The following is a 12,843-nucleotide window of genomic DNA, read 5'->3' as shown; positions in this document are numbered from 1 at the left end:
GTCCAGAGGTCTGACAGCTCCTCTAACACTATATGTGACATATTAAAGTATGACATTGTACAAGTCATCCCGTCTTGGTCTCAGGTGTAACACACCCATGCTGTAATCACTTTTGGAGCACACCCATGTTAAAAAGCCAAACTTAAACTTTTGATGGATATTCAGAGTTATGAAGCAAGCAGCCAAACTCCGTGTGGAGACTAGTCATGTGTAAGATTAGGCACAGAAGCTCTGATGACGATGACTGCACCCTGCAGCCACTTATACAGGCCTAGCATTACATGCCCGTGGCTGCAGCGCTGCGGGGATTCCAGGACACTCCCTGCTGTGATTTCTTTCATGTTCAGCTTTATCCACACACATCTGACCTACTTAAAGAACACTAAACCTCATACACAGGTGATCATCAGGTCCACACTGTCAGTCTGCAGGATTACAGGCATGTTCCTAAAACAGTGATCGAAATCCGGCGGAGAACACCAGTTAGTTAATCTACTGCTGTTCTGTTCCATTTTCAGCTGGGGGCTGGATTTATTTGGGGGGGGGGCGCAACAGAAATGCTGCAGTGGTAGACAGCAGAAGATATTGGATTGAAAACGGAGAGGGTTTAGTTGCACAATTGACCCCTTCACATTGCTCCAAAGCTCATGGAACACTGCACGATAGGGACGCGCCATTTCCGAGCTAAAGATTTTGTTTTTCCCTCCCTGTATAAACCTTATTTTTAGTGAACAGTGAAATGAAGCCTTGTTTTTTTTGGTTGGGAAGCTAAAGCTTTAGGAGTATTTTGTGACAACATCCCAGTTCTGGAAATGTTACAGCATTAACACACAAGTTTACATGTATGAGGTTTGTATAACTGGAAGGCTGTGCAGATTAGAGAAACATGGTCGCTTTCTTCATACAGTTAGGGATATTTGCCTTTCGGGCAAAATTTATGGAAAACGTAACAAGTTCACTCTACAGTGATATTTTATCATGGAAGTAGGGCATTTAAGTAGACTCATGCAATGGTGATTTCCTCATCTCAAACATTTTATTGAAACAAAAGAAAAACAGTGGTGGGGTATACCCACTAAAAAATGTAAATGTCTCAATTTGTTGATGCTCAAGGCCACATGCCTACAGCTTGACAACGATGTCTCATGCTGTTCACAAGCGGAATTGTCTGCTGAGACATGGTATCCCACTCTTCTTGAAGGGCGGCCCTCAGGTCACCGAGGGTCTGGGATACAGTTACGAGCCTCTATATGGCAACTTAGCTTATCCCTTAGGCTGTGTGTCTGGAGAAAGTGCAGGCCACTCCATTTGAGGTACCTCAGTCTGCAGCAGCCATTCCCCAATGATGAGACCTCGATGAGCTGGAGCATTGTCGTCCATGAAGATGAAATTAGGCCTGTGTTGTTCCTGCAGAGGCACAATGACTGGATTAATCATGTTCAAGTACTACGGGCTTGTCACTGTACCATCACAAGGTGGAGGGCAGTTCTGTATTGACTAGACACCTGCCCACACTGTAACACCACCAAAGGCTTGTCTGGTGATAACAGCAGCTGATGCATAGCGCTCTCCTTGACGTCTCCAACATCGTTGGCGTCCATCATTTCTGCCCAGCGTGAATCAACTTTCATTAGTTAACAGCACTGAGGCCCACTGGTTCCTCATCCACTGTAGATGCTCCCTGGCCCATGCAAGCCGATGATGCCTGTGCCTGTTGGTGTGGCCATTTACCCTTGCAGGTCGTCTAGAACAGAGGTCCCCAACCTTTTTTGCACCAGGGACCGGCTATAAGGAAGACCAGTTTTCCATGGCCCGGTGGGGGTGGGGGCGGGGCTTTGGTCATATGGGGGTGGGGTTATGGAGGGGTGGAGCTGTATGGGGAGGATGCTGGCGGGACCTCGGTGTACAGCGCTGCTAAGTAGCAGCATTGTACATTGAGCGTCAGTGTATACAGCGCTGCTGCTTAGCAGCGCTACACACTGAACACCGGTACCGGGAGCCGCGTCACTGAAGCCAGTCTGCTGCCCCAGCACGCCCCACATAACATGTTCTGCCGGGGGCGTGTCAGTGAGGAGAGCCTGCCGCCCCACCCCGTCAGGAACACACCATGCTGTGCTGTGGAGGGCCGCGTCACTAAGACCCGCCCGACGCCCCACCCCGTCCTGCATAATGTTCTCTGCCAGGAGCTGCGAGCTGTCACGGCTATGGCAGAAAAGATTATAAATCCACACAGAGCGAGCTCTGACCAGGCGCAGGCCGCGGAGCTAGCTGTCAGCGGCGCCGCGGACCGGCTGAAAAACCCCAACGGCCCGGTCCTGGTCCGCGGACCGGCGGTTGGGGACCTCTGGTCTAGAATACAGACCATGCGGACGAAACCAGGTCGATTGGTCCGACGTGACACTTGGATGCCTCTCTCCTCCCTTAAATGTGCCTGGAGTTGTGTGGCATTCATCATCCGGTTCCAAAGGGCATTGTTCACAATGAAGCGGTCATCGGTGTGGGATGTGGCCAAAGGATGTCCACTTCTCTGCCTCTCTGACTCTTCCAGTCTCTCTGTATCTCTGTTTTGCAACCTGCTGACGACTGACACTCTAAGCTCAGTGGCTGCTTCCATCTGAGAATATCCAGTTTGAAGCCTGGCAATGGCGAGGTACTGTTGTACAATTGTTAGGTGTCGTCTTGGTCTCATGATGTTAAAATGTGAACAGCATGAGGAGGCGAACTGTTTAATATCAATTTTAATTGAACGAGTCATGGATCAAACACCTGTTGTGAATGTTGCCTTTAAGGTCCTTGTTAGAGAACAGCAAGTTGTGCAAAAAGTACTGAAACACTGAACAGTTGAACAAGTGCATTCACAAGTTTAGAGAAGGTCACATCAAGTTCTCCTGAAAAGGTTACAGTGAATTTTAGGATCATCCTGAAATTTCACCCAAAAGCCAAATATCCCTAACTTTGTGAGTAGTGTATGTATAACAAATCTTTAATCCTTAACTTCTTGTTTAGTCCCAATAGGTAACTTGCACTTTGTGCCATTTTACCTGTAATGTACTCGCCCTCTGTGGCCTCCATAATAACAGACAGGTCTTTCTGGGGCTACCAGATTAAGAGAAGTTTATATCCCAGACACAGTGATGCCGTAGCGAGCCTCCGCTTCTTCGTCTGGCCAGTTGTAGCATTTGAGTTCTTCATTGTAGGCCATGCTAGTAGCTTATTATAGAGCATGAACAAGGCAGGATTTAGACGTGGATGTGCCACAGCCTCCTGGTCCTAAAGAGACTACAATACATTTCTCCTACTTTCCCCATCTCTGCACCCTTATGACTTGTTACAACAGCCAGCCCTCAGCGAAACGCCTGTTGCTGGTTCTGTATCTCTTAGGCATGGGAGGGGGATAGGAGATAATTTGCCTTTCACAATAAGGCAAATTTACCAAGATAAATGTGCTAGAACCCTGGCATAATTTGCACAAAGAAAAAAAACTTTTTTTTATTTTACAACTTGCACCATAGGTTGTGTTTTAGACACTTCAGCAATTTGTCTGACAAGGGGGCATGGCCTCACTTCTCACTTGAAATGGGTGTGGTTTGTCAAAAAGGGGCATCGCCTAATTCAGCACTAACAAAATTCTGGCTCTCTAGGTGGCACAAATTAAGCCAAAATGTGATGTAAACTTTGTATTTTAAGCCTATGTGCCCACGATGCAGAAATGAAGCAGAAAATTTCTGCAGCATTTCTGCATCTCCCTGGCAGAAAAAACACATGCAGATTGTACATGCGTTTTTCCTGCAGAATACATGCGGATCCACATGCAGATTGACAAGAGCTTTCCAGGCGATTTTAGCATCACTTGGAAAGTGCTTGACAACTAGGTCACACTATATAAATCCATGCAACCGGCATGGATTTATACAGTGTGAACCGTAAAAATGAAAACAAATAAAGCTATACTCACCCCCGAGGCCCCGGCGTGGCTGCAGCGCTCGTTCCTGGCTGGTTCCCGGCTGCCGGCATATTGCGAGACAGAGCGGTGAAGGGCCTGCGGTCACATGACTGAAGTCACTGCAGGTCCTCAAGCGATGCCGGCATTCAGAGAGAAGCCGCCGGACAGGTGAGTATAAACTTTATTTGTTATTTTATTCTTTTTTTACAGGTACAATGGTGCCCAGGTCTGGATGAGAGTCTCCTCTCCTCCAGAACTGGGTACCATCCGCACATAGAGACGCATAGAAGCCGCTTGTAAAAATGTACAGTCGCGGTTTCTATGTGTCTCAATGCAAGTCAATGGCGGGAGTTCCGCTGCGCTTCCGCAAAATTAAATGACATGCTGCGGATTTTTGTACGCAGCATAAACGCTGCGGAAAAATCAGCAGCATGTGCATAGAACATGCGGAATCCCCTTGGGGACCATGGGGTGCGGATTACCTAGCGTTTACGCTGCGGAAATTCCGCAGCATAAACGCTTGAAAAACACTACGTGGGCACACAGCCTAAGGGGTCTGATAAACCTGGTCTATGAACTAGATGACATTGACAAGTCTGCCTTAATTTTTATTTCTTTTTTTTAAACCCCATAGTGACCAGGCTAAATTTTTCAAATCTTAAATGTCAATTTATGTGGCAATAATGCTGGACTGTTTCAACATATCAGTGATTTTCAGAATGATTTTTTCATGACACATTGTACTTCATATTAGTGGTAAATTTGGTAGATACGTTTTGACAAATTCCTAAAAAATTAGACATTTTCAAACTTAGAATGATTATCCCTTTAATCCAGATAGTGATACAACACAGAATAGTTAATAACCAACATTTCCCTCATGTCTGGTTTACATCAGCACCATTTGTAAAATGTTCTTTTATTTTGTTAGGATGTTAGAAGCTTTCAAAATATAGCCACAATTTTTCATGGAAATTTACAAATACATTTTTTAAGGACCTGTTCAGTTTTGAAGTGACTTTGGGGGTCCAATATATTGGAAAGCCCCCAAAAGTGATGCCATTTTAAAAACAGTATCAGTCAACATATTCACAACTACTGTCAGGTTTATTAAAGCACACCTATCAGCAGGATTGTGCTAAGTAAAACTGCAGGAAGTGTCTGGTTAACGCCATTACACTGATTAAAATACCTTGGTTGATGAAATCCGTCCTGTGGTTCTTGTTTAATCTGTATTTGCAGTTTGGAGATAATATGCTCATGCTTCGGAGTGGCCTGTGGCCGTGGCTTTCGTTGGTGCTCTGTTCTCATATTCATCATTGTGGCTTTAATGACAGGTAAGTGAACCTTAAGTGACCTGCCTCCTATTTTTAATATTGCTCTTGCACAGTTCACATTGTTTGCTTTGAAAAAAAAAAAAATTAACACCAGCAAAATGGCACTGGCGCATGTGCAGTAGCAGCTTATTTTGCCGATAGATGCTACTGCGCACGTGCCGCGGCCATTTTGCAGGAGCCAAATTTTTTTTTTGTGCTCCAACAAAATTGCTGCGGCGCATGCGCAGTAGCATGCGTGGCGCAGTTTTGCTAGATTAATTTTTTTTTCAAAGACAACATTATGAACTGTGCAAGAGCAGTATTTAAAATAGGAGGCAGGTCACTGAAAGTTCACTTACCCGCCATTAAAGCCACAATGATGAATATGAGAACAAAGCACCAACTAAAGCCACGGCCACAGGCCGCCCCGAAGCATGAGCATATCATTATCTCCAAATTGCAAATACAGATTAAACAAGAACCACAGGACGGATTTCATCCACCAAGGTATCAATTTTATTCAGTGTAACGGCGCCAAACTGACTGTGTATGTGGTTTACTAAACACAATCTGATGACAGGTTTGCTTTAATTCTTCAGGTGCTTTTCAGGAATTAATGCAAAGTGTTATGAAAGGAATGAAAAATATTACCACCTAAATGTTGCAATCTTTTGAACAGGCCACTATAGTCGGTAGATGCCAAGGCCGTTATTTAGCCATAGCAACCACCAAGACCACACAATCATGATCTCAAAGTGCCTATGGGGTTAAAGAAGTAGCCCCCACACTGTTAACCATCTAGATGCTGTATTGGTAGCAGCATCTAAGGGGTTAAACGACCATGGTCGGTACCAACACCGATCGTACTGATGCAGACGGTGTCACCTATGATGTACGGCTGCTGTATTTTCAGTGGTAGGGGGATGCTATTCTCATATCTCAGTTTTAAGTTGTATGGTGGTTACTAAGGGTTAAACGACCAAGCTGGACACAACTAATGCAAAGTTATGCACCATGTCCAACATACTTAGCTGGATCAGAAAATGATGCATGCAGCGTTTTCTGATCAGGCTCTAAAAACTAACAAGGCGCAACAACTGCTGGATGAATGGGAATGGTCCTGTAAAAAAGTGACAGTTCTGACATTTGTTTCCCTCCAACATTTATGTATCATGCAGAAAGGGGAAAAAACAAACAGATGGCTGGGCTAAATGGCTAAAAAACCTAGAACCTTCGTTTTGCACCCACTCCAGGGTTGGGATAATTTTTTGTATCTAATGAAACCCACAGTGACATTATATAACAGCACAACTTTTAGATATAATTAAAAAAGCAAGCTGACCTGCCTTGGGCTAAAAGTAGAAAACATTGTCTACACTCAATGAAGGTGGTGGAGAAATGGACTTTTGACTTGTGTACGACCCCTAGTTACAAACTTCGTGTGTTCAAAAAACAAACCTTAATATACCTCACCACTGACCTCTCCTTTCGGCCATCACACACTACATCTCTGGCCTCTTCATTATAGGCCAGGCAGCCGTCACACCCAGGCTGCAGCTTATTGTGCGTAGTCATTGAAACCTTATGACGTACAGTAAGCTCTGGCATGGATCAGCCGGAAGTCCTGGTCTAGAGTGAAGAGGCTGGAGATGCAGGACGTTCAATGATGAAAAAGGAGGACAAGTCAGCAAAGGTCGGTTTTTTTTAAAAAAAACAAACCCTCTCCAGCAGCCCCGATTTTTGTCATTTGGTCCTCTTTGTTTATCTCCAAAACATCTGGCAGTGTCCAAGCCCCATAAGTTAGTGCGAGTCATAAGGTAGCGACTGACGTTGTAACCATATGAGGCCTGGCCTATAGAGAAGAGGCCAGGAAATGCATCACGTCCAATTATGGAAAGAAGAGGACCGTATGGCGGGAGGCAGGAGCAGTCAGTATTATTATTATTATTTTTTTTTTAAACACACATACCCGGGGTAAGAACAAAGCTACAGAACGCATCTAGCTCATAACCCGAGGCTTCCTGTAATTTCTAGGTAATTGAAGAGCACATGACTAACTCAGCCCATTAAAAAACAGACTAATGTAATCAGTGCCCAGGAATTCTGAATGGAGTAGACCAGATTTTCGAGTTGGGAGGACATGTTTCTGCCCAGTAGACTCACCAGTGTGTTGCTCTTCTTAATATCCTCCAAGCGTTCCAAAACAGAAGTCAGATTTGGGTCATCTGATTCCACAAACCATATTGGTGCTGAAGAGGGGTAGGATTCCTACGGAAAAATGGAGAGCTATTTAAATATGGATTTTTATTAGCAAACACATTTAGAAAGTTACCACATGCAAAATATAATTAGAGTTTCTAATCTAGCATCATATAATGCCCCAAATGTTCATGCAGAAAGCGGCATCTTCAGCCCAATGTTTGGCCTGCAGAATGGTTTCCCACCTTCCTTCCAGTAGGATATATATTTGTATCTGCACCAAAAGATGGCCAAACTTTTGACTATGATTTTATTTTCTTGTAGGTGGAAGTGTGAAGAAAAGAAGCTTGTCAGATATTTTCCTGGTTGAGAGTTGTTAGGTTATTGTCACACTCATTGTTGGGAGACCGGAAATCAAATAAAATGTATAATAACATGGTGATCGAAGTACTGAGATTAAGAAGTAAAGGGAAGTACACCATCATTGTGAAGTAACATATTAAAGAATGTGTGTCACTAATTAGATTTTCCTCCACTTCTGACTCACGTGACCGCTCTTCAGCTCATAAGTTTATGAAAGCCAAGTCAAGGCTCCATAGGTCTACACTGAGAAAGTGACTTCCCATCAACACAAACCCTAGTGTGAGCCAGTTACGGTTTTAAAACCCTGTGACCCAGAAGTGGACTGGAGCGGCGCGGGAAACCAGGAAAGACTGGATTGGGAAGTAGTTAATACCCTTGCATTGCTTCACATATATAATTAGGAGAAACTAGGATGAGGGGGGAGGGCAACATTTGCAGAGAGAACTTCTTTAATGTCACCTGCTATATGGTCACACAGCCCACTGAATAAGAGTCGCAGCTCAACATGGGGCTGACTGGCTACAGTGGCCCAAAGATCCCACTTTAAGAGAACTTTGTGTTTCCTATCTCACTTAACATAAATTATAAGATCTGCAACGGAAACTCACACCTAGATACTTGTTACACAGACATAGCCAAGCAACAAGATGACTGCCAGGACCGACTTATGGCTCCTAAACACCATTCTAAATTAAAGAGCTATTGCAGCAGTATCAAGTCATTTCCTTACAAACATCACTGACATACCAGGAACAAACCACCACCTAGGGGCAAAGAGATTGGTACTGACGTCTGAGGCAAGAGGCCATCAATCAGATGAGGTTTATGAGAAGTACAGCATAGGGGAGCCACCCAAAGCCTGCCCTGTGCAGACTGCACCCAATGTATGCCACTGTACAGGCATAAGCTGGCACCCACTGAATCCATTGTAGATTATACAGAAGTTATAACAGATGTCATTGCTGCCCCCAATGATTAATCAGGACTTTTCTATTAATGGTTGGGTGCCAACTTAGCCCACTCTCTCATACATAAGAGCGCTCGCTGATTTGTCCTGTGCGCAGTACGACACTTGGCAGAGCCTTATCTCAGGGAGACAATACGAGCGAAAGGCCAAGATGTGATATACCAGGTTTTCCAATGAGAAATTGTCTGGGGCGCACACACACTAGAATGTCAGCCAAACCAGTTGATATCGGTGGGTTCACTTAATATGTATGGTGGGGGGTGTTAAACCTGTACTGGTAATACAAATGCATGTATCTAATTGGTCGCTATGAGCAACTGTTAACTATCCTGGTGAAGGTGATGTATATCGTTACATGTTTTTAATTTCTTCTTGTATTCGCCATTATATTTTATTTGAAGGATCAAATAAAAAAGTGTTAAAAAACAAAACACAACAGTCAATAGCAATCACAGGATCTAAACGGTTAGACAGCTGCTATTATATGCTGGTTCTGGTGAAGGCCCAAGGCTGCCATATTCGTGCTCCTACTAAGTCCTGCCAGAAGTATGGCACGGTTTGTATTAGAAACCAAACCATCTCTTGTTGCGGTTCTCCAGTAAAATGAAAAGGGAAAAAACAAACATGTAAAGAAAGTTTGAAAAATGTTTTAAGATTTTAAAAAAAAAAAATCACACCAACAAAATATAAAAAGTTTATATTGTCCCATTTTATAATTTGTTAAAAGGGGTATTCCCACCTCCAAAATCCTATCCCAACATGTAGTAGGTGTTATATTATTAGCAAATACCTCAAATTAGAAAAGTAGTATAGTTCTTTTGATTCACTATGTCGCTTACCCCATGTGCAGGCATTGCAGTATCTTAGGTATTCATGGATATGACCACTAGCAAACTGTCACGAGTGGTTGTAACCATGGATACCTAAGCTACTGCAATGCCCTGCACTTGGGGGTAAGCGACATAGCGTATCAGAAGAACTATACTACATTTCTAATTGGAAAGATTTACCAATATTAATATTATTACACCTACTACATATTGGAGTAGGATCTCTGAGATGAGAATACCCCTTTAAATAAAGAAAAAAAGAAAGAAAATAGTTTCATAAATGCATCCAGAAAAGAATAAACTATTAAGATGTTATTTATCCCACAGAATTTCTATTTTTTTGCCTGCCTTTCCTCCCAATGAATAAGTTGTATGTATGCCAAAAACGATACTTTAAAAAAAAAAAAAAAAAAAAAAAAAAACGCCCCTCACATAGCCTTAATGACTGAAAACTAAATAGGGTTATGGATCTCTGAAAATGGGCAAAAAAAAAAAAAAAAAAAAAGTTGTTGGCAGAAAATTAAATACATAAAATTTACTGTACAGTAGAAGACATAAATACAAGCCCAAAAAACTGGCAGAACTGCAGTTTTTCCCATGCCAATATATTATATGGTAAATTAAACCGACATGCAAAGCCTCATAGCACTATGGTGATAGAAAAATAAAGTTATGACCCTTGGAATATAGGTATGATAGAAATTAGGTAAAAAAATGAAAGCCGCTGCAGAAGGGTTTAATATAAGTAGCTATAGGGGTAAGAGACCGCTCTGCACTGAAATAACAGATCAGGCTGGAAAAGTTCAGACACCATTCTACCAAGCCAACAAGACTACATTTCATGGTTAATGGGCTGGACAAAACATTAAAGGTCCCTGGACATGGATGATCAGCAGTGATTATGCATTACTTGGCACCCACTGAACCCTCTGGAGGTGCAAAAGCTCGAATAGAGGGAAGTCCCTAATAGCGAATAAGGCTAGGGGTTGTCCACATAAAGCAACCCTTTTAGAAGTCATACATCTACGGCATTCAATGTGCATGGCTATTTTAAAGGGGTTGTCCAACTGGCACAAAGCAGATTACAGAGGGGGAGTACAGACCTAGGAGATGAACATACTGAGAACTCCCACCCCTGTCTCCAGGACTTCTCTTGTGCTGCTCCAGTTCTCTGTAAAGCACTACCCCAATCAGGTTAATTCCCAGTATCAATTCCCTATAAACACATTTCTTTAGGCTAGCCGATCACCTCACTAATCTAACCATTCCAAGCACTCAGTAGCACTTTATATCTATACCTGTACAGATACTGGTTAGTGACTGTTCATGCAGATTTATTACAATGCCCCTATTTATTATATACTGATAGACCATACACTATAAGCATCTTATTTTTCCCTTTCATGTCTCCCCTTATTTCCTTATTGTAAGCTTCTGAGCAGGACCCTCGCTCCTGTTCTCTTGGAGAGGAGGGGGTTGTCTAACAGCAGACAACACTAACACACTTGTGGGCATAAACACAAGACTGGAGGACATACGGTAACTAAAGGTGGGAATGCACTGAAAGTCAGGCAAAGCCACCGATCTGTGAGGAATAGGACTAATGTGCATGGATCTCTTAGGCCACAGCCCCACTATCAGTATTTGGTCAGTATTTTTTCTCAGGAGTGGGAGCCAAAACCAGGTGAGGAACAATCAGAGAAAAGGTATAATAGAAACAAGTCACCAATTCTGCATCTATCACCCACTCCTGGTTTTAGCTACCACTCCTGAGAAAAAATACTGACTAAATACTGATAGTGGGGCTGTGGCTTTAAGTGTCCGACACTGATTATCGGGAGTGTTGGCTCTAACAGGCCAGGTCTCTTGTTGAAGCTGTAATCAGGAGAAATAGTTGTCCGTTTGTGTATGTTCTAAAGTGAAGGGGGAATCAGCCACGACTGATAGCAAAGAGTCAGGTGAGGTAACCTGCTGGACCCCGCCAGTCACCCCCACACATCAGCATGGCTGTTTGGCAAAGTTTTAGCAGTTCCCTGATGTGACTCAGTTGATTTAGAACAGGGCAGAATGCAAAGTGACGCGAACAAGAGCGCGATCAGCGAGAACAGATCCGGCAGGGCATGGAAGCTTCTCGGAGACAGTGGCACTATGGATTCAGCACAATAAGGAGACTTCTCAGTAACTGAGCGGACACTAGCCTCTACACTGGAAAGCTGGGGCTAGAAGGCCGCGAGGGGGGCGCCATCAGCCATGTCCCAGCCTGTGCCCGGGGCCTCAGGGCAGGAGGTGGCCACATTCCCCCCAGTCCATCACTGGGGCTGCATTTATAGGGGCACAGACATTACATGTGTAAGAAACTCCAGGCAACTCTGCTGACAACCTGATGCTAATGGAGGCTGTAGATCAGCCGGCCGAGCCGCCTCCCGCACCCCAGTACTGGCACAGAACAGCCGGTAGCCCCGGTCCCGCGTACACACCGTGATGTTGCAGTGGATGGTCAGGGCGCCCCCGGTGCTCTGGATGAACACACAGTGCAGCTCGTCCAGTCTCCAGCTGATGATCCGGAACCTCTCGTGCTCTTTACCGAAGATTGACTCAAGGAGTCGCAGCTCGGCCTTCAGCCCAGACACCGACATCTTGGCCTCATTTCCGCCCGGCGGAGGCCCGAGGAGACAGCGGGGTCATGCCCGGGGCCCGAGCTCTCCGCCCGGCCTGTACGAAAGATGGCGGCGGCCTGTCTTTGTATGCGGAGCGACGCCACCGAGGGCCACGGAGCCTGATGCTTCCGGCGCAGTGACGTCAGAGACGGAGCTCTACCGAAAGGAAGCACCCTTGCGCACTATTGATAAAGCTTTACTGTCTGTGCGCATGCGCGGTGAGCGCACAGGAACTGGGGAGTTCGGGAAGGCAGGCCTAGTGGAGTGGGTTATTGTCCAGTCAGGCGACGCTGAGTGCTGCCCAGTCAGTGTGACGGCCGCTGTGCACACACGTACCGCAGTTATCTGTGCGGAATTACTGGAGGCTGCACTCCATAGGTGGCTGGGAAATGGCCATGTATTCCTCAGGTGTCAGCCAGTGTAGGCAGCTATGTGCCTCCTACATAGATACTGGCACTTTTCTGCTCTGTGGTGACAAGTTTTGCCACATTAGCAGGCCGTGTCGCCATATAAATGGTAATTTTAGGACTGACGCCTCCGAAATTGGTGGCAAAGATTCAGCTCAATG

At 44.6% G+C, this 12,843-nt stretch overlaps 1 protein-coding gene across 1 annotated transcript in view; it reads right to left on the bottom strand.

Annotated features, from left to right (window-relative positions):
* UBE2Q2 (ubiquitin conjugating enzyme E2 Q2) overlaps positions 1-12,501 on the bottom strand; it is a 31,214-nt gene extending 18,713 nt beyond the window's left edge. The window contains exons 1-2 of the mRNA XM_073652654.1: positions 12,096-12,501; positions 7,423-7,527 (exon numbers count right to left, since the gene is read on the bottom strand). Coding sequence (XP_073508755.1) covers positions 7,423-7,527; positions 12,096-12,254 — 264 coding nt within the window. The 5' untranslated portion in view covers positions 12,255-12,501. The remainder of the gene's footprint in view (positions 1-7,422; positions 7,528-12,095) is intronic.
* Between the last annotated feature and the right edge of the window lie 342 nt (positions 12,502-12,843).

This window comes from Phyllobates terribilis, unplaced genomic scaffold (genome assembly GCF_046119375.1).
Source record: "Phyllobates terribilis strain yellow unplaced genomic scaffold, ASM4611937v1 Scaffold_11__3_contigs__length_659146591, whole genome shotgun sequence".
NCBI lineage: Eukaryota > Metazoa > Chordata > Amphibia > Anura > Dendrobatidae > Phyllobates > Phyllobates terribilis.
The sequence above is the reverse complement of the archived record's forward strand: the minus strand, read 5'-3'. Positions and strand labels throughout refer to the sequence as shown.